The 27331-nt window shown below is 47.9% G+C and overlaps 1 protein-coding gene across 1 annotated transcript in view; it reads left to right on the top strand.

Annotated features, from left to right (window-relative positions):
- The first annotated feature begins 4060 nt into the window (after positions 1–4060).
- The window catches only part of NXN (nucleoredoxin), a 46792-nt gene continuing 23521 nt past the window's right edge, over positions 4061–27331 (top strand). Inside the window, exon 1 of the mRNA XM_083875459.1 lies at positions 4061–4416. Within this exon, the coding sequence (XP_083731585.1) occupies positions 4099–4416 (318 nt within the window). The 5' untranslated portion in view covers positions 4061–4098. The remainder of the gene's footprint in view (positions 4417–27331) is intronic.

The following is a 27331-nucleotide window of genomic DNA, read 5'->3' as shown; positions in this document are numbered from 1 at the left end:
GGCTGGATGAGCAGGGGTGCCCTGAGGCCTCCCCCATCAGTGACACAACAGACCTGGCACCGGTTCTGCCTCTGGGACAGGGACAAGGACCTTGCCAGCTGCACGATGGGATTCAGCAGGACTCATCTTCTGGAGCTGCAGACAATGAGGAGGGTCAAAGTTACCACCAGCCACCCTCAGCAATCCGGATATTAACAGGATTGCAACACCAGTTGGAGGAATTTGAAGGGTCAAATTCCCTGCGGCTGTTTTAGACCTCCAGTGAATCCGTAGCAGCGTTTTGAGAGGCTGATACCTTAACACAGACCTGTTTAAAGGAGTTAATGTGTGACCAGCCACAATCCAGCCAGAGCAGGCAGATGGTCTGCCCTGCTGAAACTGGTTTCGGCGGCTGGGACACTGTGTGATTCTCAGAGATGCTGATATGACTCCTGAAGTGAAAAAAAAAATGAGAGGAGAAGGATTGCAGTTGACTTGCATCATGTGCAGAGCAGAATAAGCCCTGGTTTCCCCTGCAGATTCCCGGCAGGATGGCTGCTCTGGGCTTTCTCTGGATATGGATGTCCCTAATCTGAAACACAGCCAACATCTCGTTGCTAAAATACATCATCCCACAAATATACTCGTGATTAAGAGCTGCCCAAAAAGGAGAAGGACATAATGGATTTATGTCAAACACTGAACTGTGTCCCTTTCCTTTAAGAGACCTTGCTGCTGGCTGATGTCCACAATACAGTGAAAATCCACTGCCCTCAGTGCAACACAGAGCTCTGAATGCAGCTGAATTAAGAACATTTTTCAATCAAATTCGTTTTTATATAAGTGTCGTGGCACAGGATCAGATGATCAGAGCCATCAGTGGATGCTTTAGGGTAACTCTGCTGTTTAAGTGCCACACCCAGATGGTTTTTGAACTTTTTCAGGGATGATCACTCCACCACTATCCTGGGCAGTCTCTTCTAGTGCTCGGCCACCCTTTTGGTGAAGAATATTTCCCAAATACCCAACCTGTTGCAGCTCGAGTCCGTTTCCTCTTATCCCTTGGTACCTGGAAGGACAGACTGACCCACATCTGGCTACAATCTCTCTCCAGGGAGCTGTGGAGCGCCGTAAGGTCCCTTTGAGCCTCCTTTTCTCGTGGCGGAGCTCTCCCCGGTGGCGGTGGCGGTCCCCGGTTGCTGTGCGAGGTGTCCCCGGCAGGTGGCACCGGAGCCCCGCGGCTCCTGGCTCCCTCCAGGCGCTCCCGCAGCACCGGGAGAACACGGGGAGGAGGACACGGATCCCCTTTTCCAGCCCTTCTTGTCTCCGGCCTTCGAGCTCGGCACTTATGTCAGTGTTTGTATTTTTTCAAGATCCTAATGAGCACCGAGTGTCTATTAAACATCCAGGGAAATCCCAAAGTGTGCCAAATCATTTGCCAAATATACAAGTATTTGGTAAATACTTGGGGAAAAACAAACAAACAAACAACTTGCTAAATCCTCAGTGAAAATATAGTATGTATTAGTCAATAAGGGGGTAATATTAAAAAAAAAAAAAAAAAAAAAAAAAAAAAAAAAAAAAAAAAAAAAACCACACACAAAAAAACTCCAGTATTTATAAAAAATAAATAGGAGTTAGGAAAATGCAGATAGGCACTGGCTCTGTATGGACAAGAAACTGCTTATTAAAAACCTTGGGATGCTGTCCTAACTCTTTAATTCCAGTATCTCAAGCTGGTTGTTAAATGGGCATCCTGAATCTGTGATTCTGCTGCAGAACCAGCACCTGGACAAACACTCACTCACTGCATTTTAAGTGCTCTCATGGCATAACTTCAGTCACACCTCACCTTGTGAATTTTTTTTTTCGTTAAGAGCAGTAGTTTCCTCTTTTTATTTTATTGTTCCTTAAGAGAGAAATGCTTTTGACTTGTTCTGTATTTCAGAGCATCTTCCTCCTGCTTTGTTCACTAAAAGCAGGGCCAGACGTATTAACTGCAGCCATAAATATTATTTTTACAGCAGAATATTTATCTTGCTGCATGGGCTGGTTGAGTTCAGGGTTGCAGACTTAAAAAACAGCTTCCCTGCCCTGAAGAACCCAGATACTTAATTAAGGCAGATAAGGCAGGACAAATAAAAAACAAGACAAAACTTCTCCTGCTTTGAACCACCTCTAGGGAGCAGGTCTTGGCAAGAGAAAAGAGAGATTGTAAAGCTGTAATAGTAATAATAATGATAATTAATTGTATTTATAAAGCATCCCCTAATGGCTCTGGATGCTACACAACGATTTTAAATACAACTGAAAGCAACAACAGTAAGGAGAAGCCAAATAAGGAAGGGTTGTAAAAATGAAGGTGTTTATTGCAGTAGATGGTAAGATTTTAGTGCGCTGTTTTGGGGCTCTTCTGCAGCATGGACTCACGGACATCAGTCAGGAGCAGCTGAGGATTCCACAGTGAATTCTGCAGGCTTGCAGATTGCAGACTTTGATTACAAAGAGCAAATACATTTTACAGCCTGGTTTGCATGTCACTGTCTCTGCCTTATTTCCTTTCTGTACCCCAGCCAGACAGACGGTGTAACTCAATGCAGCCCAATTTATGTTTATGCTCCTGGATTGGCTTTCAGGTTTTTCTGCCTGCATTTGATAGGGGTAAATACGTATTTATGTTCGATTTTGGGAACAAAGAAGAGAACAAATCTGTGGGCTTTGGGGAGGCTGGATCAACCCTCATGGGGCCAGTGGGAAGTCACAGAATGGTTTGGAAGGGAGGTTATGGAATGAGTGGCTGAGGGAGCTGGTGATGTTTAGCCTGGAGAAAAGGAGGCTCAGGAGTGACCTTATCACTCTCTACCACTCCCTGAAAGGAGGCTGAAGCCAGGTGAGGGGCAAAATCTCCCAGGACAAGAGGACAGCCTTAAACTGCACCAGGGGAGGTTTAGGAAGAAATTCTTCCCAGAAAAAGCCACTGGGCACTGGAATGGGCTGCCCAGGGAGGTGGTGGAGTCACCATCCCTGGGGGTGTTTAAGGAAAGACTGGATGTGGCATCCAGCACCACTGCCTCTTTGACAAGGGGGTGTTCTGTCACGCCTTGGACTCGTGACCTCAAAGGCCTTTCCTCGCCCTCTTTGGCTCTGTGTGATCCCGTGTGTGTGACCACAAGTCTCCCACAGCCTGGCAGACCTTCCACTGGAGCAGGCTGCTCACAGCCACAGCCAGCCTGGCCTGGGACACTCCAGGGATGGGGGCGCACAGCTTCTCCCAACAAGTTGTGCCAACACCTCACCCTCTCAAAGAAGAACTCTCAGAAAGAAGAATTTCTCCCCAACACCCCACCCAACGCTGCTTTCCGTCGGTGTTTAGCCCTCGCCGGCTGTCCCCTCACTTCGTGTCCAGGCTCACAGCCACGTCCAGCCTGGCCTTGGACACTCCAGAGCCCACGAACAAGCTGCGCCAGCGCCTCACCCTCCCAGAGAAGAATTCTCGGAGAGAACAATTTCTCCCCAACGTTGCTACTCGGCCGGTGTTTAGCCCTGGCCGGCTGTCCCCTCACTCCGTGCCCAGCTTTACCCTCACTCCGTGCCCAGCTTTACCCTCACTCCGTGCCCGGCTGTCCCCTCACTCTCCGGCTGGCTCTCCCCTCACTCCCTGCCCGTCTGTCCCCTCACTCCCTGCCTGGCTGTCCCCTCACCCCCTGCCCGGCTCTCCCCTCACTCCCTGCCCGGCCATCCCCTCACTCCCTGCCCGTCTGTCCCCTCACTCCCTGCCCGGGGCTGTCCCCTCACTCCCCTGCCCGGCTCTCCCCTCACTCCCTGCCCGGGGCTGTCTCCTCACTCCGTGCCCAGCTGTCCCCTCACTCCGTGCCCGGCTCTCCCCTCACTCCCCTGCCCGGCTCTCCCCTCACTCCGTGCCCCGCTGTCCCCTCACTCCCTGCCCGGCTCTCCCCTCACTCCCTGCCCAGCCCGGCTCTGAGGGGATGGGGGGCCGGGCCGGGGCGGCGCTGCCCGGGGCGGGGGCGGGCGCGGTGCGGCAGCGCCCCCTGGCGGGGCGGGGCGGGGCGCGGAGCGGGAACGGGAGCGGAACGGGGCGCGCAGCGGGAGCGGAGCGGGATGGCGGGCGCGCTCACCGACCTGCTGGGAGAGGTGCTGGTGGCCGCCGACGGCGAGGAGGTGGCCGTGTCGGCGCTGGCCGCCCGCGGGGTCTCCTTGGTGGGGCTCTACTTCGGCTGCAGCCTCGGCGGCCCCTGCGCGCAGCTCGGCGCCAGCCTGGCCGCCTTCTACGGGCGCTTCAGGGGGGAGGCGGCGGCGGCCGGCGGGCAGCGCCTCGAGATCGTCTTCGTGTCGGCGGAGCAGGAGCAGCAGCAGTGGCAGGAGGCGGTGCGGGCCATGCCCTGGCTGGCGCTGCCCTTCGCCGACAAGCACCGCAAGGTGAGACCCGCGGCCGGGCGGGGGGCGGCGGGGCGCGCCCCGGGCTTTGTCTGGGGGCCGCGGGGCTCGGCCGGGCCCGGCCCTTCCAGAAAGTTCCCGGGGGAGCCGCGGGGAGGTGGCGGCTGCTGTCCCGCGGGGCCACGCCGTCTCGCCCGGTTCCTGGGGGGCCTGGGGGCACCGGGGAGGGGAACCCAAGGCTGGACACTGCGGTCCGTGCGGAGCCGCTTGGCCTCGCCAGGCCCGCAGAGGAGCCGGGCTGCAGGTGAGGTGTGAGGGGAGCAGCTCCTCCGGGCACACACACGGGCACGGCGTGCCTCAGGTGGGAGCCTGAGGAAAGCAGAGCTTGGCGTGGGCAGAGAACACGGTGCCCGGCGTGGGCTCGGGCACAGAAAGGAGCCGTGGGAGGGAGGGAGGACAGGCGGTGGTTGAGCAGCGGGTGAGCCCGGCCCGACCGGGAGCTGCTGGCGGAGCTGCCCTGCCAGTTCCTGCGATGGGATTTGCTCCTCTCTCGTTTGGTGTGTTCCATACTCTACAAGTTAAGAGCCTCTCATCCGTAGAGTTTAATCTGAAAGATAATGGGCAGAAAGCAGGCTAAGACTCAGACGGGGCAGGCTGCGAGGAAAAGGAAGGCACAGGCTGAGCCTCCACTTCCCAACGAGCTTGCAACGCTTAAAAGAAAAAAGAAAAAAAAAAAAAAGAGAAAAAAAAGAAGAAAAAATCCCTCTTTACAAATCTAATCTCTGGAAGCAATTGAGTAAGAATTGAAAAGATGGTGCCCCACAGTGCTATTTTCTAACCACCTTTCTGGCTAGTGGTGGGAGCAGCGGGCACAGTCTGGCTCAGCTTTGGCTGGGATTGGGATAACGCTGATCCTGCAGGGCTGGGGGTGCTGAGCCCCCTCCCCTGTGTCTGGGCACCCCCAGGCTGTGTTGGGATCAGAGGGATGACATCTTCCAGGATGGGTCTCCGAGCCCTGCTCTGTTCCTTAGGTAAAGGGATTGTTTAAGGAAAAGTTGGCTGTTGTCCGGCAGCGCAGTGTGATGTCCCTGCTGCTGAGAAGAGATGTAGCTTTGAAAAATAGATTTGCCTTTTTTTTCCTTGTTTGCTGCTGTTTTTTTGCCACTAAGCCTCCAGTTCTGCAAAAGCTCTCATGTATTTAGTGCTGTGCACCTGGATGATAATGCTGCCCAAGGCTCCCAGTTTGCCCCTTTGGAGTCCAGACACTTCTAACTGGGAGCTCACCCAAGTGTTCGGGATCTGAGCAGTTTCATTACTCAGAGGAGCTGCAACAGAAGCTTCATCCTTCAGAGAAACAAGAGTTTAACTCAGGTTTCTTTTAAACCAAACCCTCTTCCTACAGGGATGTGAAAACGCTGTGGTTCCAATTAGTAGCTGACCATTTCCCTACAGAACATTTCAGATTATTTAGATGGTGGGACTTCTGCTTGCCATATTTGCTTTAAAAATTCCACTGCAATGTAGTTAAATGGTTGGGAAATCGTAGAAGTGGAAGGTAGCATTAATTTTACATGCTGGCCAATGCTTCCATCTATTAGATTGCACGAAAACATGAAATAAAAAGATTATGGGGTCTTAAACTCTTATTCCAAGAAGCCCTGAGTTAAATTCAGGATTATTTTTGTGTGGAGTGTAAAGTAATTGAAGCTCATGCTGTATATTTTCAAAACTAAGCAGATGTGATGTGGATTTGGAGGAAGCTTAATCTACGGATAACAGAGAACCTATTTGTAAGTTGTAAGGGCAATTATGTCAGGATATCAGATTTCTAAACAGGAGATTTATAACCTGTAGCTCAGGCAGTTAGAAGTTCCCTTGTATAATAGGCTGATTTTTTTAAATAGTCGGGTTAATGACCTGACTCCCCAGAAAAGCACAAACTTTCTATTTTTCAAAAACATGCCAGCGAGAGCTGGGGATGTCGAGCATATGTTCAGTACCCCACGGGCTTAATTTGTTTTAAAACAAAAGCATTAGAGGAATGTAGGCAGTGCTTTTGAGTTATGGTTCCTTTGCACTAAGGGATACTCCTAAACCCCAGCGAATTATATAGATTTATGGGAAGAAAGGGGTATTATAGATGCGGGGTAGAGACAGCAAGAGAGGTGGGAACACTGAGAGCTCTGTCCCTGAGCTCTCAGCTCCCCATCCCTGCAGGTTACAGGGCTTGTTTGGGAGAAGCTCTGCTCACCAGGGTCGAGTGTGGGTGATGCCCAGGCTCAAAGACCTCCAGAAATCCTTTTTAGCCAACTCTTCCCATTGTGGGTTGGTTGCTTTATCTACTGAGGCCATGAAAGCTTTGTGGAGAGGTGATGTCTTCCTATCCTATATAAAAACATCACTTTTGTTGCTCAGTGTTATTGAAAAATATGACTTTTAAGGTCTATCATTGTCCTTCTCTGGTGTATTCTGCATTTTTTTCTACATCTCTCCTTCTTCCAAACCCTGGGCACCAGACACTGTCAGATCTTAAACCCCAGGCTCCTTTCTGTGTTTGCAGCACAATTCCCACAGTCCTAAAAGTAAATTAGCCTCTCACTCTGATGGTTATTGGGGAAAGTAGATGGAATTGTCAAAGCAAACAGCCACTCTTCGTTGAATGCCTCGGTAACTCAATAATGCCAGGGTGCAGTTACCAGGGACAACCAGTTCAATTGGAGTAACTTCAGCACACAGCAATTTTTTGCCTCCAAACCAGTAATAAAAGAAAGCAGTACAAGTCAGCAAACATCTGGCCGTGGGGAAAGCCTTTGATTAATGAGGAGGATGGCATTATGCCTCTGTCTGAGCCGCAGCCAGACCTATTATTGGGTGGGTTTTTTTTCAAGGACAAAGCCAGAACGTGCCAAATGAGATTGGAGGCCTTTAACTCGTGGTGCACATCCCTCAGTTAAGTTGTTCAGCCTTGAATTTGGGCAGCCACAGGTAGCTTTTGGTGATTGATTTGTCTTCTGATAATGCCTGATGTGGATGAGCAGAGCAATGGGGAGAAGATGTTGCTCTGTGTCTTTGTCTCCGTCGTGGTTTTGGTTTAACATCACCCCGTTGTTATCTGTTTGCACGGACATCTGCTCGAGTTCTGGAGGGTTGATTTAATACCAGCTTTAATTCCTGATTGCTGCTGAGAACCTCAGTAGTGTAATCAGCCCCCATCTGCCTACATGTCCCCCAGCACCCACAATGAGGTGTCTCCCTTCCTGCTGTTGGAAGGATCCCAGACTTCTCCTGGTGAGCTCCACATCATCCCTGCCACAGAGTCCACCTACACTCGGGGTGGATTTGGGGGCTTTTCAAGGCCTTGTGGCACACAGGCTGTTGGAGGAGTGTTGTCCTGCTGTGGGACATCTTGGTCATCTCTGCTAAAAAATGATAAACCATCCACATTCTCCATTGAGCAGATCCTCTCTCATGGTTCCCCATAGGAGTGGGAGCAAGGAGAGTTGGGGTGCTGGAGGAGAAAAAGCTCTACAGTGAGAGAGCAGCAGTTTGTCTTTCACTGTTGTTTATTTGCCTTTGCTTTTGTTTTTACTTGTTAGTTTCTTGGCCCAGTCATCTTCCTCATTCTTTTTAATCTTGAAATTTCTCCCAACACTTTCTTGGTGCATCCACACAGTGCTGCACTGGGATTGGGGCTGTGCTTTGCCTCTCTTGTGTTTTGTGTTTCTCTGCTGTATTTATGCATCTGGTTGAGTGTTGTACAGATTCTTCTTGGGCAGGCTGAGATGCTTCTGTTCTGGATTTAAATAAATGCAAAACATGTTGATTGTTTTTCTGTGATTATTCAGTCAAGTATCTGCAAACAATTTGAGGCTCTCCCTCTGCTCACACTAGCAAATTCCCTTTGGTTGGGACAGTGTGTTTTCCCTTTTTCTGAAAAAATCATCTGCCATGGGAGCCTCTCCTAATAACACACCAGGTACTAATTTGGTAGGTAGACTTTGTACAAGAAATGGTGGGGAGAAGATAGAAATGTCATTAAATTAGACTGTCCGCAATTTTTTTTTTTGTGTAGGAAAAAAACCTCAAACCCTTGATTACAGCTTAAGGTACACCCTGATTTGCAGGGACTCTGAACTTTTTCTGTTTGAAACTGCCATCTGCTGAGATCTGGGAGGCAAGTGGTCAGCACAGATGTGGGATTTGTCTTACAGAAGATTTTGTAAATCACTTGAAGCAGCTTTTGAATTTCATCATATAAAAATATCTAAGTAATCACTTTCAGCTGTATCCCTGACTTTATATTTCTGGGATGGGAATGTATATGAAATCTTTGGCTTACGGAGCTGCAGATTTGAAAAATATGGTCTTTTCATGACATCAGGCTATTGAGTAAGAACCAAGGCATTAGCAGCACCAACTGATTCTTTGTCTGCTTTGAAACTTCGCTGGTTCTGAAATGTAAGAATGGGAGATGTATGAAGGGAGCAGAGGGAAGCCTGTGTGCTGTTTTTCATTGTGGCATCTTAATCCAGATGTTGAAATGAAAACGTTCGTTTAAAAACGCACGGTTGACAATTTCATTCGTTACTCTCAGGTTGCAGGACCGAGCAAAGGAAACTTTACTTTGTAAAGTAATCAGTGCATAGTTCTTCTCCAAAAATGCATTCTTTAGAGGCTGAACACGTAACAGCTTTACAAAAGAAAGTGCAGAACAATGGAGCGTTTTTCCTTGCGATTTTTGAGACGTTCAGCAGCGAGCTCCAATTATGAGTGAGGAATAAGCTATTCAGTATTTCCACATTGTGCAGATGACATCGAAGCCAAAACATTTTGACTTCATGTTTTTGTTGTCGATGCCTTTTTTCCAAATTATTTCTCTGTGTGTTTTACACAGCTTTGCAGTCACCCTCCATACAATTAGTAGTCCTCTCTCATGCCAAGACCCTAATCCTTCTGTGAAATCCCCATCAGCATCAGTAGGCTGCAAGTCTGAGGACTTGTGTCCTGGTCCTGCAAGAGTTGCAAAAACACCACTGACGTCTGTGAAGGCTGGATTTCCCCCCCCATATCCAAACTGTTGCCTGCCTGAGCGCTTTCCCTGGGGGAGAATTAGTGTTTTAAAAGTCTTGCTGACGTGTAGTCTGCTGTGGTGTTTATTACATCCTTCAGTGGGTAATTACCCACATTTTAGGACCTGCTCTGGAAGTCCTTGGGCATCTTTCCATTATCAAATCCTCGTGGCTCCAGGGTGGGGACAAGCAGTTTGCTGGTCACACTATTGGTTCTTGAACAGGGCTCTGTATCACATCCCATCCCAAAAATTGACATCAGGTTTGCATGGCCTTTGGATGGTGGCTTCAAGTGGTTCAATAACATTTTAGTTTGAAATGCAGTAGCCGTCTCTTGTTCAGTACTCAATCCATTTGTATTGCTGCCCACAGATACTAGAAAGTTTGAGTGAAATTCATGGTGAGTTCATTGCTGGCAGGTTCAGGTTTTGGAAGAGCCCAGGATGGTTTGGGAGTTTTTTGGACAAACTTTTAGTGTTTCAAAGCGGCACTTGGTGGAGTGAGTGTGTGGGACTGGGTTAAGGTTTCACTTCTGAATTGCATCTGGGTAGAGCTCTCTGTTTTGCATTCCTGTTTTTTTCAGTCATGCTCCCAGCATGGAACTTGGGGCATGGTTTTAATCTAAGTCGAATCAGAAAATATTGCAGTTTTTGGTGGCGGCACCACGGGGATTCTTGTCCCAACCCTCCTCCCTAACAATCCAGATTCAACAAAGCGATTGCCTCCTCCTTATTGCTGGAGTTTGATGTGAAACGTGGCGATCAAGGGAAACTAAGAGGGCATGGGAGGCTGTGGTACAGCAGGCTGAACTCTGAATTCACCAAAACAGATTTGAGCAGCGCTTGCCTGAGCATTTGTTTGATGAGATTGGTGTGTGTGGATTGCTTCCTCCTCCTTCCCCTCCCCATTTTTTTTTTTTTTTTTAATCAGGGAAACAAGTTCCAAGCAAAATATTCCAAAGCGATATTTAATTACTCTTTAAAATGCAACTATTTGTCTTATCAGCCATGTGGATTTCTATTTGCTGCTTTGATTTGACAGTTAGTAGTTTGTAATTTTTGAAAAGCTTACACGCTCCAGGAATCTGTGATTTTTATGCTTTTGAAAGTCGAGATGTTGAATTAACTGCAGCTTTGAACTATTCACGGATAATTTCAGGCCCCCCGCTTTCAGCAAATAACAAGCTGACTCCTGAGCTTTCAGGCTGGGTTGAATACTGAATAATCACGACTTTATAGCTGCATGTGCTCTCTAAACTGGTTCCATGGCACATCACAGCGTAATGCACGATAGGTTTGAAATGTTTTTGTAGACAGATCACTTTGTGCCATCTCCAGATAATAACAGCTGGGAAAGGAGGGAGTACTGCCAGCCTGGGGAGGGTGCTTGGATTTGTTACAGCTTGGGCTTTGAGCACATTAATTCCTCTCTGTTCTTGAGGTGGGAGCACAGATGGGGGACTTGGGGGTGTTCTGGGGAGAGGGTTTTCTCCAGCACTGCCTTGATCTCCCTCTGTGCTGGTTTAGAACTATTGCTTCTCAGCTGATGCTCTGTAGGCAAAAAAAAAACACACACTCACAGTTAAATCTGTAGATTGTAAATTAAAGACAGGGTCAGTGGAAAAACTGGGAGTGGGATGAGTTGACAGGTAAGCAGATAGAGTTGATAAATTCTCTATGGGAAAGTGAATTGTATGCCTTGTCTCATAGCTGATCACGTTTTCATCATCTCAGTTTTCCAAGGAAAATGCAGTGTTTTATTGATTTGGCAGAGAGTACACACAACTAATGGAAGGGTGGAATTAAAAAGATGCTGGAATGTTGTCTGCATATTCTCACATCTGTCTTTCAGCACTGTGAACAATTGCAACCAACAATTAATATGTAAAGAATTTGCAGTCTTTGTTTAGTGTGAGTGAGTGACTGACAGCTCAGTTGCATCAGGGCAGTAGTTGAGCATCTGTGATCTGATCCAACCCATGCTGGGGCTCAGCAGGCCCCTCTGGCCTAAAAACAAAGGGATGGGAGCCCTCAACGAGGCACAGGGCAGTGTGGGGGTGCAGAGTCCCTGTCTTTGTGGGGTGAGCCCAAAACACCACAGAGAATCTGATTCCTGAAAGAGATGTGTTCCTTGTGTTCCAGCTGTGGAGACCAGGAATGGAGCTGAAGGCTTGTGATGAGGAAGGCAGCAGGGATACCCTGGGACAATTCTTGGATGCATTTCCAGGCAGACAAGGCACTGTAGCAGCAGAATGGTGTGAGAAATTCGTTGCTGGGTAGTTTCTGCAGGACTGGAATCTGTCCTGTCCAGCCAAGGAGAGAAGCTCCAGGGCCTTCCAGCAACGTTTTGTCTGTCTTTGCAACTGTGGCTAAATCCAGCCTGACTTTAAAATATTTTCACAGAGAAAAGGTGCAAAAGTCCCCATTTAAAAGAGTAGCCAGATTTTAGTTACATGCTCGAGGTATAAAAAATAGCTGGTGGCACCCTCAGCTGTGGGCTGAGACCCCAGGAGGTGGGTGGCAGCTGGCACAAGGAGATCCCACCACGAGGGATCTCAGCTGGGCTTTGACAGCTGAGAAGGGAACATTGTTTTACGTTTCAGGGCAAGGATTTAAAAATCTGGATGAGAATTAAGTAATGTTTGCAGAAGAGACTATAAGGCGACTGAAACAAATTGCGACTGCATGAGCAAGCCGGAGAGAGAAATTCTAGTTCTCTGTGGTTCCCAAGAGATTCCCACTGGAGAGATGAAGTCATAGCTATGACTTCATTAGTGTTAGCTCAGGATGCTGACAAATGAGCCTGTTTGATTTGTGTCAAGCTGACGAGGACACTGCTCAGGCTGTCTCCACATTTCATGGCAGTCACTGCCCTTGCCATGACAGTGACAGAACTGGGCACCGTTTCCCCAGCCAAGCTGATCCAGCTCAGCATTTGCTTTTGAACTGCCACTGCTTCATCCTTTGTTCCAGCTCTGAGCTGGCTTTGATAAATCCTGCTGGGCAAAAGGCAGCAGCCCAAGGATGGGCAAGCAGCAGCCTTGTAGTAGCCAAATGTCTCCATCAATGCCTGAGCCTGTGCCTGGCGTGGGGAGCATTAATGGTACCCAGCAGTTCCAGCCTGGCTTCCAGAGCAAACAGAGGGATGTGGGATCTCACTCTCATGAGTCTCAGCATTGCTGTAGGAGTCCCTTCTGGAAAAAGTGTGAAATTTATTGTAATACACACTGAGGATCTTATGGAGGATCTGAGCTGCTAAATCCTCTAAACCTGAGCCTGCAACTTCATTGACAGGGCCTCTCACTTCACTCAGCTCCAAGCTTATGGTTTCACTGCTCCAATATTTTTCCATACATGGAAGCATTCCTGCCCCAGCCTGGGCTAATCCTGACATGCCACTGCATCTGGATGTTAGCTCATTTCTCACAGCTGACACTGTGCAAAGGCAGATGTCTGAACTTACTTTTGTTTAAATACATGTAATTCAGCCATAGGTGAGCATGATGGGGAAAAAAAGAAGAAAGGAAAATAGGTGTTTTTCCATTTTATGAAGCTCCCAGGACTGTTGGGTAGATGAATTGGTCACCAGGAATGCCATACTTTGGAAATGCATATTTTAATTTGCAGAGGCGTAACAAAATACAGAGATTTGTGGTCTCTAAACCCATCTCCTTGCTGTGGCTCTGTCAGTGGAGAGGGGCCCCTTCCCCTCCCATCAGAGGATGCTCCTGGTTGCTCTGCTCTGCTCTGCTCTGCTGGCTCTTCAGAGTCTCTGGGCTGTTTGATGTGTGTTTAGCAGCTCGCTGGAGCTGGGGCTGCTGCACTCCTGCAACTGAGCTGAACACTTTGGCCATACCAGAGAAAGAGATGCTTGTGCTGCTGAGCTGCTGCTTGAGCCGGGGGCCTGTTTATAATCCCTTCCTCACCGGGGCAGGCTGTAGGATTTAATTAAATGTCTGTGAGGTGCTCTGCGAGCCTCTGCTGAAAGGCCCTGCGTGAGGGCAGCGCCTTTGAATAAAAGCTAGAGACCTTCACCGGCCGCCGGGAAAGAGCTGGAGCTGAAGCAGTGAGACCCAAGCTGTTGAATCTGAACAGATGTTGGTTTCTCCCCCACTTGGGTAGTTCAAAAAGGATTATTCTGCCTCTCCCAAAATAAAGGAGAAACACAGGGATTGTAGCAGTGTTGCCAGGGATCTCGGCTCCGTCCCCTCGTGCTCGCTGCCTCTTGAGAGGTTGCACGCTGGGCTGGTGATGTGTGTGGAGTGTTTTGGTTGTGGGCTGTGCCCCTGTGTTTGCAGTTCAGCATCCACTTGCCTGGCCTTCACTGAGGGTCCCAGTTTGTCCGCTCCTTGCTTGGCTGCTGCTGTTGTGTGAACCGAGCCAGGATAAAACAGGTTTCAAATGAACCAAGCTGTGTGATGGCGTGGGAAGGAGATGACAACTTCCAGATCTGCTGTCTGATCTGTGAAGCAGATGAAACTTCCTCTGTGTGTGACTGTTTCAGCCCCTGAGAACCAAGTGACTCCAAGTGCTGTTGGGGTCTGTGGTGTCCCCAGCCCCACTGAGGGCCTGCTGTCCCTCTGTCTGCCCTTCCAAGTGCAGCTCAGGGTCTGAGCAGCAGCAGCACCCTGGTCTTTGTGCACAGTCGTGTGTCTGGTGGGATTTTCAGCATCAGACGGGTCACCAGAACATTAGAAATGTTCTTTCCCTTCATGTTTTTCTGACTACTGTTCTGTCGCTCTCAGAGCAAATCAAAGGGCACCAGGCTACAAATCCTGCCTTGCAAGTACTGCCTGGGTGTTTGGCTTGCAGGATTGCTCCTCTTTTATCAGCTGATATCTGGTGTTTTAAGAGGGCAGGGAGCTGTGCTGATTTGCTTCTGAGAGGCTGATGACTCTACGAGCTGATTTTTTAGGATGCTGCCTTTTTGATTCAGGGTTGTGGCCATAGAACAGAGGTCCCTGTGTGCGTTACATTACACGCTGCTTCTAAATGAGTTCTTCCCTGTAATCTCTGCTTGGAAATTTGCAAATAGCTGCATTGCTTAGGGAAATCCTGCTGACTTCACCCCATGGACAGGGAGGCAGAGGTGAGAGGGGGCTGGATGAGTGACCAGAGTGGGGCTGTGCTTCTGCCCAGCCATGATTTCCAGGAAAAGCCCCATCTCACACAGCTCATGAACATGACCCCGAGATTGTGCTCTGCTTCCCTCAGACATTGCCCCCCGCTGCTGCCGTGCCGTGTGCTTCCAAAATCGCTTCGTTCCAGGGTTAGAAAAGACCCATTTTTTGTCTCCTAAAGTGCTGGATTTCACAGATAGAGAAGGGGAAAGGTCTTAAAGCCTGCAGCTTGATCTGCTAATCTGAAAGCATGGGAAGTTGTTCCTAGGGAGATTTGCTGCCCGGCTTTCTCAATGCAACTTTGCACAAATAGGGTTTGTTCCTACAATGAGCTGGAGCAGCTGGATGCCTCCCACCAAGATTGCTGATATTTAGGTCTTTGATTCTGGCGGAGACACACAGCAATAAATTAAATGAGATGGGGAGTTTCAGAGAGTAGTACAGATGGTGGGAAACTGAGGGTAGGGACTGCTTAAGTGCTAACGTATGGCACGGCTTCCACTCCTTTCTTCCTTAAAGGAATGGAAAACGCTATGGGCTGCTGTTGCAGGGATTTGGCCTCCTCCTTGTCTTCAGAGACCTGCAGACCACCTCTGTTACAGCGTTTTCTTGATCATCAAGAAAGGAGTGTCCTGTGTGTGCTCCTGCCCATGGCACAGCAATGCCCTCAGTGCCTGTCTTCATCCCAGCCTGATCCTGGTTTGCTGCGTGCTTGCTTTTCTGCTTTTCTCTCTGGGAAAAGCAACTGTTAACTGAGATTTCTTCTATCTTTTGCTTTTTTCCTTCAATAGGTCTGACCCGGTTTTGCTTTTGTTAAGCTGTGAGGATTCAAGTTGAAGCTATTTCATTCCTTTGTCCCCCTCTGTCTGCGTTAATTCACTGTGTCCCGATTGATGGTTTAATCACTGTGTGTGACAGGAGCATCCAGGACTTCGATTGGTGTTTATCTCTCAGGTGGTGCACAAAATAGATGTTTGTCACCCTGGTGGCTCCCAGGATGAGTTTTTGCCTAGAGAGGCAGTTTTCAAACCAGTTAATGGCCTCGTTGTGAAGCAGGAGAGTAGGTGGCTGTCCCTGCCTTTCCCTGCAGGCATGTCCCTGCTGCTGTGGGGGACCGGTGGCTCTTCAGGTGGAAAGATGGGGATGTGGTAGGCTGGGAGGAGCCTCCTAGATTGGGGAGAGATGTTTTAGAGAGGGATGGTGAGTGTGGGAGAAGCAGGAGGATGGAGGGAGAGAGGCATGAGGACCAGGCTGGAGCAAGGAGTGGTGCCTCACCTGCAAAGTCACTTTGCTTGAGACAGCCCAGATCTGAATTGCAGGGTTTACTCAATTTTAAAAATTAAACTCCCTCTGAGCTCTGCATATTCTGCATGTTTGTGTTGTTCTTTGGCTCGGGCTGACCGAGCTGTGGCCTCATGTTGAGCCACATCCAGATCCTGGTTTGATGTTTGTCCCCACGAGGATTTGCTGCAGGCTTTGCTGCTGAAAAAGTGGAGTCATCTGCATAAACCCCAGTAAGTCTCTGGGTTAAGAGGCCACCAAATACCACCTCTGTTGGTGGCCATCCCTCTAATTATGAAAATAATAACCTCAGGCAGAGCTTATGGCCCTGCTGGCGGCTCAGGGTCTGTTGTGCTGGGCTCTGTTCAGAGAACTGCAGTTGAAGGAGATGGTCTTTACCCTACAGTTATTTATGTAGGGCTGTGTGTTGTCTCCCCCACAGTGACAGGTCAGGCTTGATGCCTCTTGCCTTGAGGACACACAGGTTTGGGATCTGGAAGGGGAAGTGCAGACTTCCCTCACCTCCCTTCTGTCTTTATGGTGCTGCCCTCCCCAGGCTTGAAACTAGAAATGAGATTTACACCTGGCAGGTGGCTGAGGCATAATAAGTTCCCTAAAAATGGTGGCTGCCATTTCTGGCTGAGTGCATCTTCATCTGTTTCCTCCCCTCCTGAGAGCTGGAGCAGGGATTATCCAGAACAAATCCTGTTACCCAGCTGCCTCCTCAGTGAGGGAGTCGCAGGACAGGAGTGCCCCATGGAACATAAATCTGTTAGCAGATGACATCACAGGTGAAGGCTTTGTGGGTTTCTTTGCCAGAAAGTGGCAGTGTAGATTGCCAGGCTTAGTAGTGAAGAATTTGAAGCTGTGATTCATCTCTCAATCTATGTCTTAAGTATGTAGTGGTAAAGCTTAGGAAAATCTATGTATGTATAAAGTGTTTCCTCTTAGGGAGCTGAGAACCCCTTAGGTGCAGCAATTACTATTTTACTTAATTGGGATTGAAATACCAAATGCTCAGAACATGCCAGCTCGTGTCTGTTGTGGGGAGAACTCAATTGCTCAAGAGAAAGAGCTTTTCATCCTGTCTGGATGGAAATCTATTGAAAAGAAAAATACCTGACATTTTTTGGTCGTCTGCTCAAACGTCTGTCTGGGCCTATGGAGGTGGTTCTTGGTGGGGAAAGTCATTCATGAGAGGCAGCTCCCAGAAAGGAAAAGGATTCTTTGCTCATTCTCAGGCTTGTGGTATTTAGTTTGGTATTTTACTCTGTAATTACTCCAGCAATTAGCACAGCTACAGATTTTGTCTTCTCTCTGCTGCTCTGTGTGCGCTTCTTGCACGGCGTTTGCTGGCCCTGAGGATAAACCTGCCTTGTGCAGGAGCACAGACTGGCCCTGGAGAGGCTTTGGTGAATTTAAGAGAATCAGGATCCATATGGATGTTTCCTCTGACCCTCTGCAGTCAATGAGGCCATGCCTGGCCCTGAGCTGCTCCTGCACAAGTCAGTGCTTTGCCTGTGTCCACCCACAGCTGCTTAGTGACATAAAAATGACAGGCAAACAAGCTGTACCTGTGTTTTCCTCCAGCTGTTAAATCATTCCAATCATCCTTGCAGTAGCTGAAGATGCATCAATGTTGGTGCTGTGGGTTCATGGTCAGAGCAATGCTGAGAACGTGAACCTTGTAAAAAGAAATTAAACTTCTTCTGTAGCTGAGAGGATTGGACATTGTGTCACAGAGATAGAAAAGTCCTGCCTGATATGAGCTTGGGCAAACACTTTTTGTGCCATTTTGTGTTTTTTTTTTTCTTTGTCATTACTCACATCATTTGCTTTGTTCAGAGCTTCAAGCTACATGAACCGGTGTGTAATTGCCCTGGAGGGTAAAAAACATCTCACTGACACAGAGCTGCCAGACACCTTCTGATTTCAGAGTGCCATTTACTCACACATTTTCAGCGTTTCTTGTTTGTGCTGGTGAAAGCAGCTCCCGACAGAGAAATGGATATTGGTGTGAGCAGCTCCTGCTGCCACACCGAGCCTGTTCAGCTCCTGGGGTGAATGAACAGCCTCATTCCAGCTTCCCTGGTGAGAGCCACTAAAGGACACCACAGGGTTCTTCCCCGCTTGCTTAGCTAAATGTTACTAAAGAAAATAAGTAGATAATCAAGTCCAGAGCTTTTTGCACGAGATGCTGTGCTCTTCTCCCATCTTGCTCTCCCTCCCCTTGCAGTGAGCAGAGGGTCCCTGCTGTGTTGGAAGAGCCCTGTTGGCTTGGTGGGGTTCAAAGATCCTGCAGTGACCATCTAAAGAAAAATGCAAACTCCCAGTGGTCTGATTGCTGTCCCTCCACTCTCCTGCCTTTAGCAGCCCATCTGAGCCCATTTTCTGCTCAATTATGAGCTCTTCTTCGTTCTGTTTATGCCCTACTTACCAAAAGATGTTGGAGCCAGATGATTTTTCTGCAGAGGATTTAATTTCATTGGAGAGAAGTGGCAGTTTGTAAAACAGTCCATGGGATTAGTGTCACCTCAGCTCCTACACGATATTCCCACCCCCTTCTTTAGTATTATTTCTTTGAAAGCTGAAATTTCCATTGCTGTTGATGCCCTGCCAGGCACTCCAGCAGGGCATAATTCCCCTTGGATGCAGTTCAAGAAACCATAATTTCTTTTCTCTTATTGTTTCTCATCAAAGGAGGGGAGCACCTTCCCTTCACTGCTCTTCTCCCTGCAGCACTGGCCAAAGTGGCCATGGATGTTTATCCATCCAACCAGACTGGAAATGTGGAATGGAAATCATTTTGTTGGCATGGAAGCTGAAGCATTCATGTCCTCAAGAAAATAGACTTGAGCATTTAAAAATATGTTCACAATAATGGTAGAGGTCTTGATTAAAGCCTGTGCATGTCATTGGTGTATCTTTAATTTTGGGGAAGTATCATTTAAGTAGCATGTGTTGAGTGAACTGCTGTGTGTCTGCCTCCTATGTGTCCACCTGTTTTACCTGATGTCTCCTTAGCCCCACCTTGACTTATCATAATAAAACTACAACAGCTGGGTTGTTGGGGGAAAACTCCTTTTCCTAGAGAGAATACAGAGGTTCAGTAGATTTTCAGAGAAGATGTACGAGCTTCACTGGCAGGAGAACCAGCTGAGCAAGTCAGCAGTGGATCTGAGATGTTGGCTTTGTGGCTTTTGTCTAGCAGAGCCTGAGCAGCATTTGATGTGTAGACATGTTTTCAGACATTTCGAATGGAGAAGGTGTTGGCAGGTCTGTTGTTAACACCCTTGCCTTTAGGCCAAACTATTGAAAATTCAACTTCAGCTCGAATCTCATTTCAATGGCTTGGAAGGCTGCAATCTGATGGGATGAAAAAAATCTCATCCAACTCCAGCCCTTATTAGGAGCTTAATCTGAAGTGCAGCCAAAGCCCAATAAAGAAAAAAAAAAAAAAAGGCAGTAAAATGGAACAAAAAATGTGCATCCAATTTACAGTATTCCTCTGCAACCTTAATTCATCCCGCTGTATACATTATGATGCCGTTTCTAATTAGGGGATCACATATGGGTTTTTTCCATGGTACTCCTGCCCTTGCTGCTGCTGGAGGGCAACTGAGGCAGCCCAGTGAAGGATATGGGGTTCTGTGCAGGATCTCAGCCCTTCACAAGCTCTGAAGCAAAGGGAGTGAGGCAAGTGATGGAAAAAAGAGAGGGTGAAATGCTGGTTAAGGAGACAGGAATTCCTGCTCTGCTGCTGCTGCAGGGCTCGGGGATGGTGCTGGGTAAATTGCTTTTCATGCACAACGAGGGACTTGATTTCCCAGGTCCCCAGGGTGAGGGTTGAGTTGCAGAAGTGCCGAGTGCTCCTGCTGCAGATGATCTCATGGGAAGTTGTACGTCAAACATTTAAAACGCCGCTCCGTGCTATTTATTTTTTTAAAAGGGAGCTGGAGGCTGATGCTGGAACTGGATGCCCAGAGCTTCTCTGTAACTCTTTTCTTCATCTATAAACCTGAGGTGTTGTGAATGTAGTTCTCTAGGATTTTATGAAAATAAATTCAGAATCCTTTGAGAAGAATCCCAGTCTGCAGTGGCAAGGCGCCTTCATTTTTGCCTTGGAGCAGCACATGAAAAGTGTGAAGTGAAGAGAACTGAGTGCTGTGCATGCACAACCAGCCGAAACCCAGAACTGAGTAATTCCTCTCTTGTTGAGCATCTATTCTTGGTTCTAACTGCGTCAGGACTGTGTGTACAGCATGGTATGTGGCCATGCTGTAAAGACTCCTGCAAGTGGACTGGATTAAAGCTACAGAGACAGCAAATTTCCAGCACATCCTCGCTTTTCAGGGCTTGGCAACTGTCCTGTTTTCTTAATGCATGGGATAAATTACAGCACTGGGAGAAGCAGGAGGGTACAGGCATCACTCTCCAGCAGACAGTAACAAGGAAGAGGCTGAACAGCTCAGTCCTGGAGATGGTAATTCCTTTACATTTCTGACCTGTAGCATCAAGTGGGAGGTTTTTGGATCATCCAGGAAGTGTGTAGTTTAGGCTGCTAATGCCAGATGTCTGCTTTTGGCTTATCTGAACGTGGGTTTGTGTTTGATCTTTAGTCTGGACCAGTGTTGTGTGTCGGAGCCTCTCTTGCAGAATAACTCCTTGTGTCCATTGAAGAAGGAAGTGGAGTGAGTTATTTTCTTCCGTGGTTTTATGGAACTCTACACCGTTGTCTGTCTCCAAGGAAGATGTGACGCACGATGGCTTTGCAGCTATGCAGCTGATGGAGAAGCACATAACTGTGGATGCTGCCTCAGGGATGCTCCAGCAAGAGGCTTGGAGAGCCAAGAGGCAGCCAGCATTCCTCTCCCTGCTTCAATACCCTTTGGATTTTGTTCCAGCTTATTTCCTTCCTCCCAAAACGTGGATTAGGAGCTGCAAAGCTCTCTGCAGGAGGAGCAGCAAGAAGAGCCCCGTGAGAGATGCTGTTGGGAGGAAGGGCAGTGCTCAGCCCTGCTTCTCCAGGGCTGTGCAAGGGTTTGAGCAGAGCTCGCTTCCATCAGCAGATGTTGTCAGGCGTGCACAGGCAAAACCTTGCTCTAATTCAGTAATTATAAAAATTCCTGGCAGAAGCCGTGTGTGACTCAGCTGCAGAAAAATTACTTAAGGGAAAAAAGAAAAGTTTACAGAATTAGGCTGACTTTAGCACACAAGAAGGGAAGCTGGAGCTTTCTGTAAATCCACTTGCTCGTCCAGCTTTAGGCCACCATGTTTTTTCCTGGAGAGAGATGAGACGGGACAAGCAGAGCAGTGAAAGCCCAGGAGCTCGTCCTCCCCTGGCCACAGCTCCCTGAGGCTGACAGGAGAGGAGGGATGGATGGAGAATTCCCTTTCCACTGCTCCTCAGAGCCAGCCCTGGAGCTGGTGTGGCTCTGCCTTGTGAAGGAGGGCAGGGCACCCACTTCCCTGCCAGCCCCGAGGAAGAGGATGGGAGGAGGCAGCTGCTGCCTGCTCAGCATTTGCCTTTCCCCTCACTACACACACTGGCACAGGAATCCAAGGAAGCCTCAGACAGGTCTTGACTTATCTGCAAAGGGTGTTTGCAGCACTGTCTCCTAGGGAAGCTGCCATTTTTTTCCCTTTGTAAACATTGGATTTAATTTTATTTTTGTTAAAACCCACATAACTAATTTCCCTTGGAATCTTTTGCAGGCGTCTGCTCTCAGTGTGTTTTGGCCTCACTGCCCAGTGCTGGTTTTAAATCCCAGTCCCAGTGGTGGGAAGTTTTTAGAATGAATGCCAGTTGTATTTTTTTTCTTCAATAGAATCACAGTGTCCGCCTGTGGGTTTTGAACAAATATCCTTGGTTTTTATGTTTGGCTTGCAAGTAGCCAGGATCCAAAGGGTGTGTAGGCAACCACAGAGATTTGGGCAGGGATGCAGCACTTCCCTTTTGTCAAAAATGACTGCATTTTTCTTTTTTTTCTTTTTTTTCTTTTTTTTTTTTTTTTTTTTTTTTGTACCCTGACCCTGCTGCTGTGCCTGGCTGTTCATCTGTGCCTTTGTACAGAGCTGTGATGGAGGCACCCAGGGGAAGTGTGTGACAGCCCCAGCAGTGAGTAATTTAAAATCACACCTGGGGAGTGTGGAGTGGGAAACAATCCTGCCTGGTGCCTCTGGCAGTGGATGTATCTTCACTGGCTTGACTTTTCAGGTGGGCAAAATGTATTTTGAATTTTCTGCCTCCACCGGTTGTGCTGTGGTCAGCCCCTCACAGTCACACATGTGTTACACTGGCTCTGTTGTCCAGGTGCTTTTCAGCATTTCCATTACAAAATCTAGTTGCAGGAGCACCGAGTTGTCTGCAAAGCTGCTGTTATGTTTTTTGGTGTGTGGGTTTTTTTTGTTTTGTTTTGTTTTGTTTTTAATACACCATTCACTGAGGAACTTCTAAGAACACACAGCTTTTCTGGTGTCTGCAGTGAAGCAGTAAAACTGTAGCACTCATCAAGTGTATTTTTTATAGTTCCTTTGGTCTGCAGTTTTTCTTAGTTCTTTCCCCTTTGATGTTGGTCACTGTCAGAGAAGAAGTTTGAAGCTGGTTGGATGGGTAATAGCTGATAGATGTTACAAAATATCAGTAAAGAAATGGGAAGTGACTGTGTGCTGGTGGTATCAGCAAGAACATCCAGTGAGAACAGTTGATTTTGGTGCTGGGGAAAATTAGTATACACTCACCTTTTGCCTGGTGTGGGAGAGGGAAGCTAAAATCCTGCAAACAGGTTTGTATCTGCATGAAGCTTCCATAACTGAAGAGCCCTCTATATCCTAGGAGAGGCTTTATTCATTCCTTGGAATCCTGAGTTTTTAGAGCATGTGTTGGCCATGCAGACTCTCAGCTTTGCCATAAATCTGTGTTTTGGCAGTGCTTGTCCAAATGCCATATTATCCAGAAAGGAGTAGATAGAGGATTAGAGCAGAATCCTTTGCTATTTACGGACTTCCTCGGGGAATACATTGTAATATTCTTTTGAATGGGCTAAAAGGTAACCACAACAACCCAAAGCTGCAGGTGCTAAATCTTCCCTGTGGCCCTCCTGTAGATCTGCAGGGGGGAAGGAGGGGGATATTTCAGCTTGCAGATCTGAAATAACCTTGTTCTGACTTTAACCATCTGCCACCTGCTGACTCCCTGGGATTCGGAACAGAATCTGGGACTCTGTTTATTTATTTATTTATTTTTACAAACGGGCTGGCTTTGGAGCTTTAAATCTCTCCTTTCCCAAGCAAGTACAGAGTTGAAAAGCATTAATTTTGTACAATTTGTGGAAGCATCTTTCTTGTAGAAGTTGCTCATCCTTTCCCCTCGGCTTTGGAACTGCTGTAACCAATGTGGGTCCTGCACATCCGGGTGTCCCTGTTGGCACAGGAAAGGAGGAGCAGGCTGGGTGCCAGGCTGCCAGATGGAGTCTGGAGTCTGGAAATGTTCAGCAAAAGCTGCTGGCTCAGGCTGTCCTGACGCCCTTCAGCAAACTGAGCAGCAAGAACTTACCCAAGAAGGGTTTTTCTCGTCCTTTTGAAGTTGTCAGTAATCCAAAGTGCTGCCAGTTCTGTGCCCAGAATTTAATGTGTCAGGCTCCAGCTCTGCCCAGTGGAGGGAGGAGCTGCTCAGCCTTCCTGGAGAAAGCAAAGAAAACCCAGTCCAGCTGTGTTAGAGCTACTGTAGAAGGTTCTGTGCAGGTGGAGCTCTTCCTTTGGCTCCTTCCTGGCTGAGTGGGCACCTGGACCCTCAGACACCCCTTCCTTTACCCACCACTTTAAAAACCACATGTGGAATTTATAACGTGCAGAGCAAACGCCATAAACTTCATAACTCGAAGACAAAACTTTTCTGTAGGATTGCAGCCTTACAGACCAGCTGTCTCTGGTTTGGTTTCTCAGAGTTTGGGAATTCCCTGGGTTTGGGTGTTTATCCCAGCTGCCTAACCCCAGGCAGCCCCTGGGGTGTTGTGTCTGCAAGGAGGCCAAGGTGTGCTCCTTTCTCACTCAGTGGTGGGGGAGAGCAGTGAAAAGACTCTGAAGTGCAAGTTCCTTTTACAAAACACTTGGTTTTTATTAGGAGCAGCAGGTTTGTTCTTGAAGAAGGGAGCATCTGCTTCATGCAAGGCTTAACACGGCCCATTTTTGTGTGTGCTCACTGAGAAACAACAAAAATCAGGAGCAAAAGCATGGCCAGGGCTGCCTTCTCCTTTATGCGCCTGTTTAACTGAATAATATGCGTGGCCTTGCCTTTGTGTTTACCTTAGGGTTTGTTATGACATTGAAGATGGATTTTTCCTGGCTCTTGCACACACAGCATGTAAAACCAACACAGCTCAGTACACGGTCAGTGTGTGAAGCCTGATGCAACCTGAGGACTCAGGCTGTACTTGGATGCACCCCATTGACAGCAGCTTTGATGATACTAGTGGGTCCCTTCCAGCTCAGGATATTCCATGGTTCTGTTCTATGATTCATTGCTCAGTTGCACCTCTCACACTGGGAAGCTCATTCTCTTCTAGTGCTTGTAGCCACTTGCACTGCCTGTCAAATACAGGGGCTTGTTTCAGATTGTTTTTTCTGGAAATAGGGATATTTGGGAGAAGAGAAACCTTAGAGGTATTTCTGTCTTCAGCTGTGGACCCAGTGAGTTCTTGGTAGCCACGGGGAAGGAGTGTGTCTGCATCTACAGCAGGTTTTGCTGTCTCTTTTAGTATAAAAAAGTTGCCTCCTAATCTTGGGATGATTTTTGTACAGACTTTTCCTTCAGTTCTCAGTTTCTGAGCCCTTGATTCTTACCTAGGGAACTGAAGTTTTTTTCCTCCTGTGCATCATAATTCCTGGGAGATTATGTAATTTATCCCTGCTGGCTTGTCAGGAGAGACTTGGAATAAAAGCCTTTGTAGTGTGCTGCTTAGCTGGCTGTATAAACATGAAAGTACCAGGTTTTTAACTGGCTTGCTCACATGGCTTTCCTCTGCAAAGCTTTAGCCAAAACACTCCTCTAGATAAAAGGATGCTGAGAAAGTCCAGGTCAGGCAGAGTTTGTCTGAGAGGGGGTATAACATTGATCTTTGGTTTAGTTTTATTTCTTGTAACCTCTCAGTAAGAGCAGGGAATGAGGATAAATTGTTTTCATCTCTCAGCGGTCAAAGATTAAGACGGATGAGGCAGTGGGTTGCCTGGAAGAAGCTGTTAAGTAAGAGCCTGGCTGTGACTCCTCTCTCTTGGATCTTGGATGAAGCTGACTTTGTGCTTCCTGCTTCCCAGGCGCACTTCCCCACTCTCCTCCTTAAATATCCCAGCTGCTGAGTGATCGCCTCGAGTTTTCTGAGGTCTTTGAACTAAAATTAATGAAAAGGCCTCCCATCAGTCACTTGCCTTTCACCTCTGAGCACAGGGGTTTCAATCAGGTGTGGCATTCAATGCACATGGTTTGGAGCCCCTAAGGTCACATCCTGCTCAGCCTCTCATGGGATGAGAGCCTTCTCTGATGGAGAAGGAATATTGGAGAAATTACCCAAGTTTTGGGGCTCCCTGAGGTGCTGCAGTAGCTGGAGTTTTTGAAGCCCCAAAAGAATTCCCTACAAAACACAAAGCTGCTGTTTGCTGCTGTTGGAACAGGCAGCCTCTGGTTGGCATCTTTCATGCTGTCACCAAGTGGGGAGCAAAGCTTGAAGAGACATTTTTACCCTCTGTCCTCTGTACCCCAAGCCAAGGGTTTTGGGGAGGGGAGGTGGTGGGTGCTGCTCAGGCAGGACCCTGGGCACTGGTGCATGGCAGGGTGGCTGCCTTCCTTCTTTTCCGGCCCTTTGATGTGCTGTGGGATATGTAATGAGCATCTGCCCTCTAAGAGAAAACAGATTTGAGTTTTGAAGTTGAAAAAAGAGGGAGCAATTTTGTTTAATCCTTTTCACACAGATCCAGAGGCGTTTCTGTAAGAGCGAGCGGCATCTGGTTCAAGGGCAGCCTTGGCTGCTTTGAGCTCTCCTGCAGCTTCTGCAGTCTCAGGCAGAGATTGATGTTCCAGATGCTGTTCTCAGCAATCAGATCAATGATGTGCTTATTTAGACTTTTCATTTTTTTAAGGGGAAAATAAAAAAGTAGATTATACTTTTTAAAATCATCTGAAGCATCAAAGATCTGTGAGGGGTTTTTGTTCTGTTTATTTTCCTGCAAATTCTTTCCCTGGTTATGAACACCACACAGAAAGCAGGAAGTGAACTGCTTGTCTTGGTACCTGGTATTCACCCATTCCCTCCCTTCAGCTTCTAGCCACTGCAAGCAATACAGGATTTTTTATTCCAAACAGAGAGTATTTGTTTCAAGAAGAAAGTACTTAAATGCTGTAATGCCCCTATGCCCTGCAAGCTGCACTGGCTGTCCTGGTGTGTGCTTTGGGTCGTCTCCAAACTTGTTTGTGTATGTGGGAAAATCACTGAGTGACAGGGAGAGTGCTGGAAGCTTTGGGGATTTGATTTAAATCTGATGAAAATCAAAGCTGCTGCCTGTTCTCCTTTGCCAGCACCCATTGGGGTGGCTGTAAAAACGGCTGCTGTGAGTTTGTTGCTGTGGTTTTCCAGACCCAGCCTTGTGATTTACCCATTTCCATCCACCCAGCATCAGTGTTGCCTCTCAGAGCCCTCTGGTTGTCGGTGTGTGTTGCTTTGGAGGATGTTACTTGCCAGATTTGGCAGGAGTGCTCCAGGAGTCCCATGGGAATGAGCATCCTGAACCACTGTCCCAGCCTTTATCTGCTGCCTTGGCAGATGAGCTTTAATTATGGAGATGACAAAAGCTGTGGTTCCTTGGGAGGCTGAGGCAATGTTTGGCTCCTGGCATACCCTGGAGCTGTCCTGGGATGAAAGTCTCTGATGGTGATCAGTGAAAGCTGCTCACCAAGAGGAGCCAACAGCATCTTGTCCATCTCAGGACGAGTTTGGCTGCTGGGATGGACCCTGAATCCACCCTTGGCTTTTGCTGACAGGAGTCAGTGGTGTCTGAGCAGATCTGAGGTCCAGGCCAGGTGTCTCATGTTAATTTTCACCCGTTCAGGTTCTGCTCACAGCGTGAGATACAGAAAAAAAAATCCCACAAAGTAAGCCGGAATTAAGCCGCAGGTTTTGTTCTCATTAGTGTAAAATCAGAAAATCTGGTGTTTCTGATGCCTCTAAGGAGAGAAGGAGAATTAACTCCCGGTGAATGTAAGCAGAGGATACTTAAAAGGCAAATTGTTCACATACTTTCTTTAAAATTTGCATGAGTGTAGCGAAAGGTCATCGCAACTGCAGTCTCCTCCTCAGATCCTGCCTGCCGGTGGCTGATTGCAAGAGCCTGTTGCTAAGTGTTCCTGGAAACAGAATAAAGATGAAGCAAGATAATTGAACAAGAGGAGGGAGAGGAGGGGAAACGCTTGGAGCTCGCAGCGGAACCGCAGGGCTGCCAA

Source organism: Zosterops lateralis (assembly GCF_965231275.1).
Source record: "Zosterops lateralis genome assembly, chromosome: 19".
Taxonomy (NCBI): domain Eukaryota; kingdom Metazoa; phylum Chordata; class Aves; order Passeriformes; family Zosteropidae; genus Zosterops; species Zosterops lateralis.
Note: the sequence above shows the minus strand (reverse complement) of the source record. Positions and strands in the feature narration are given on the sequence as shown.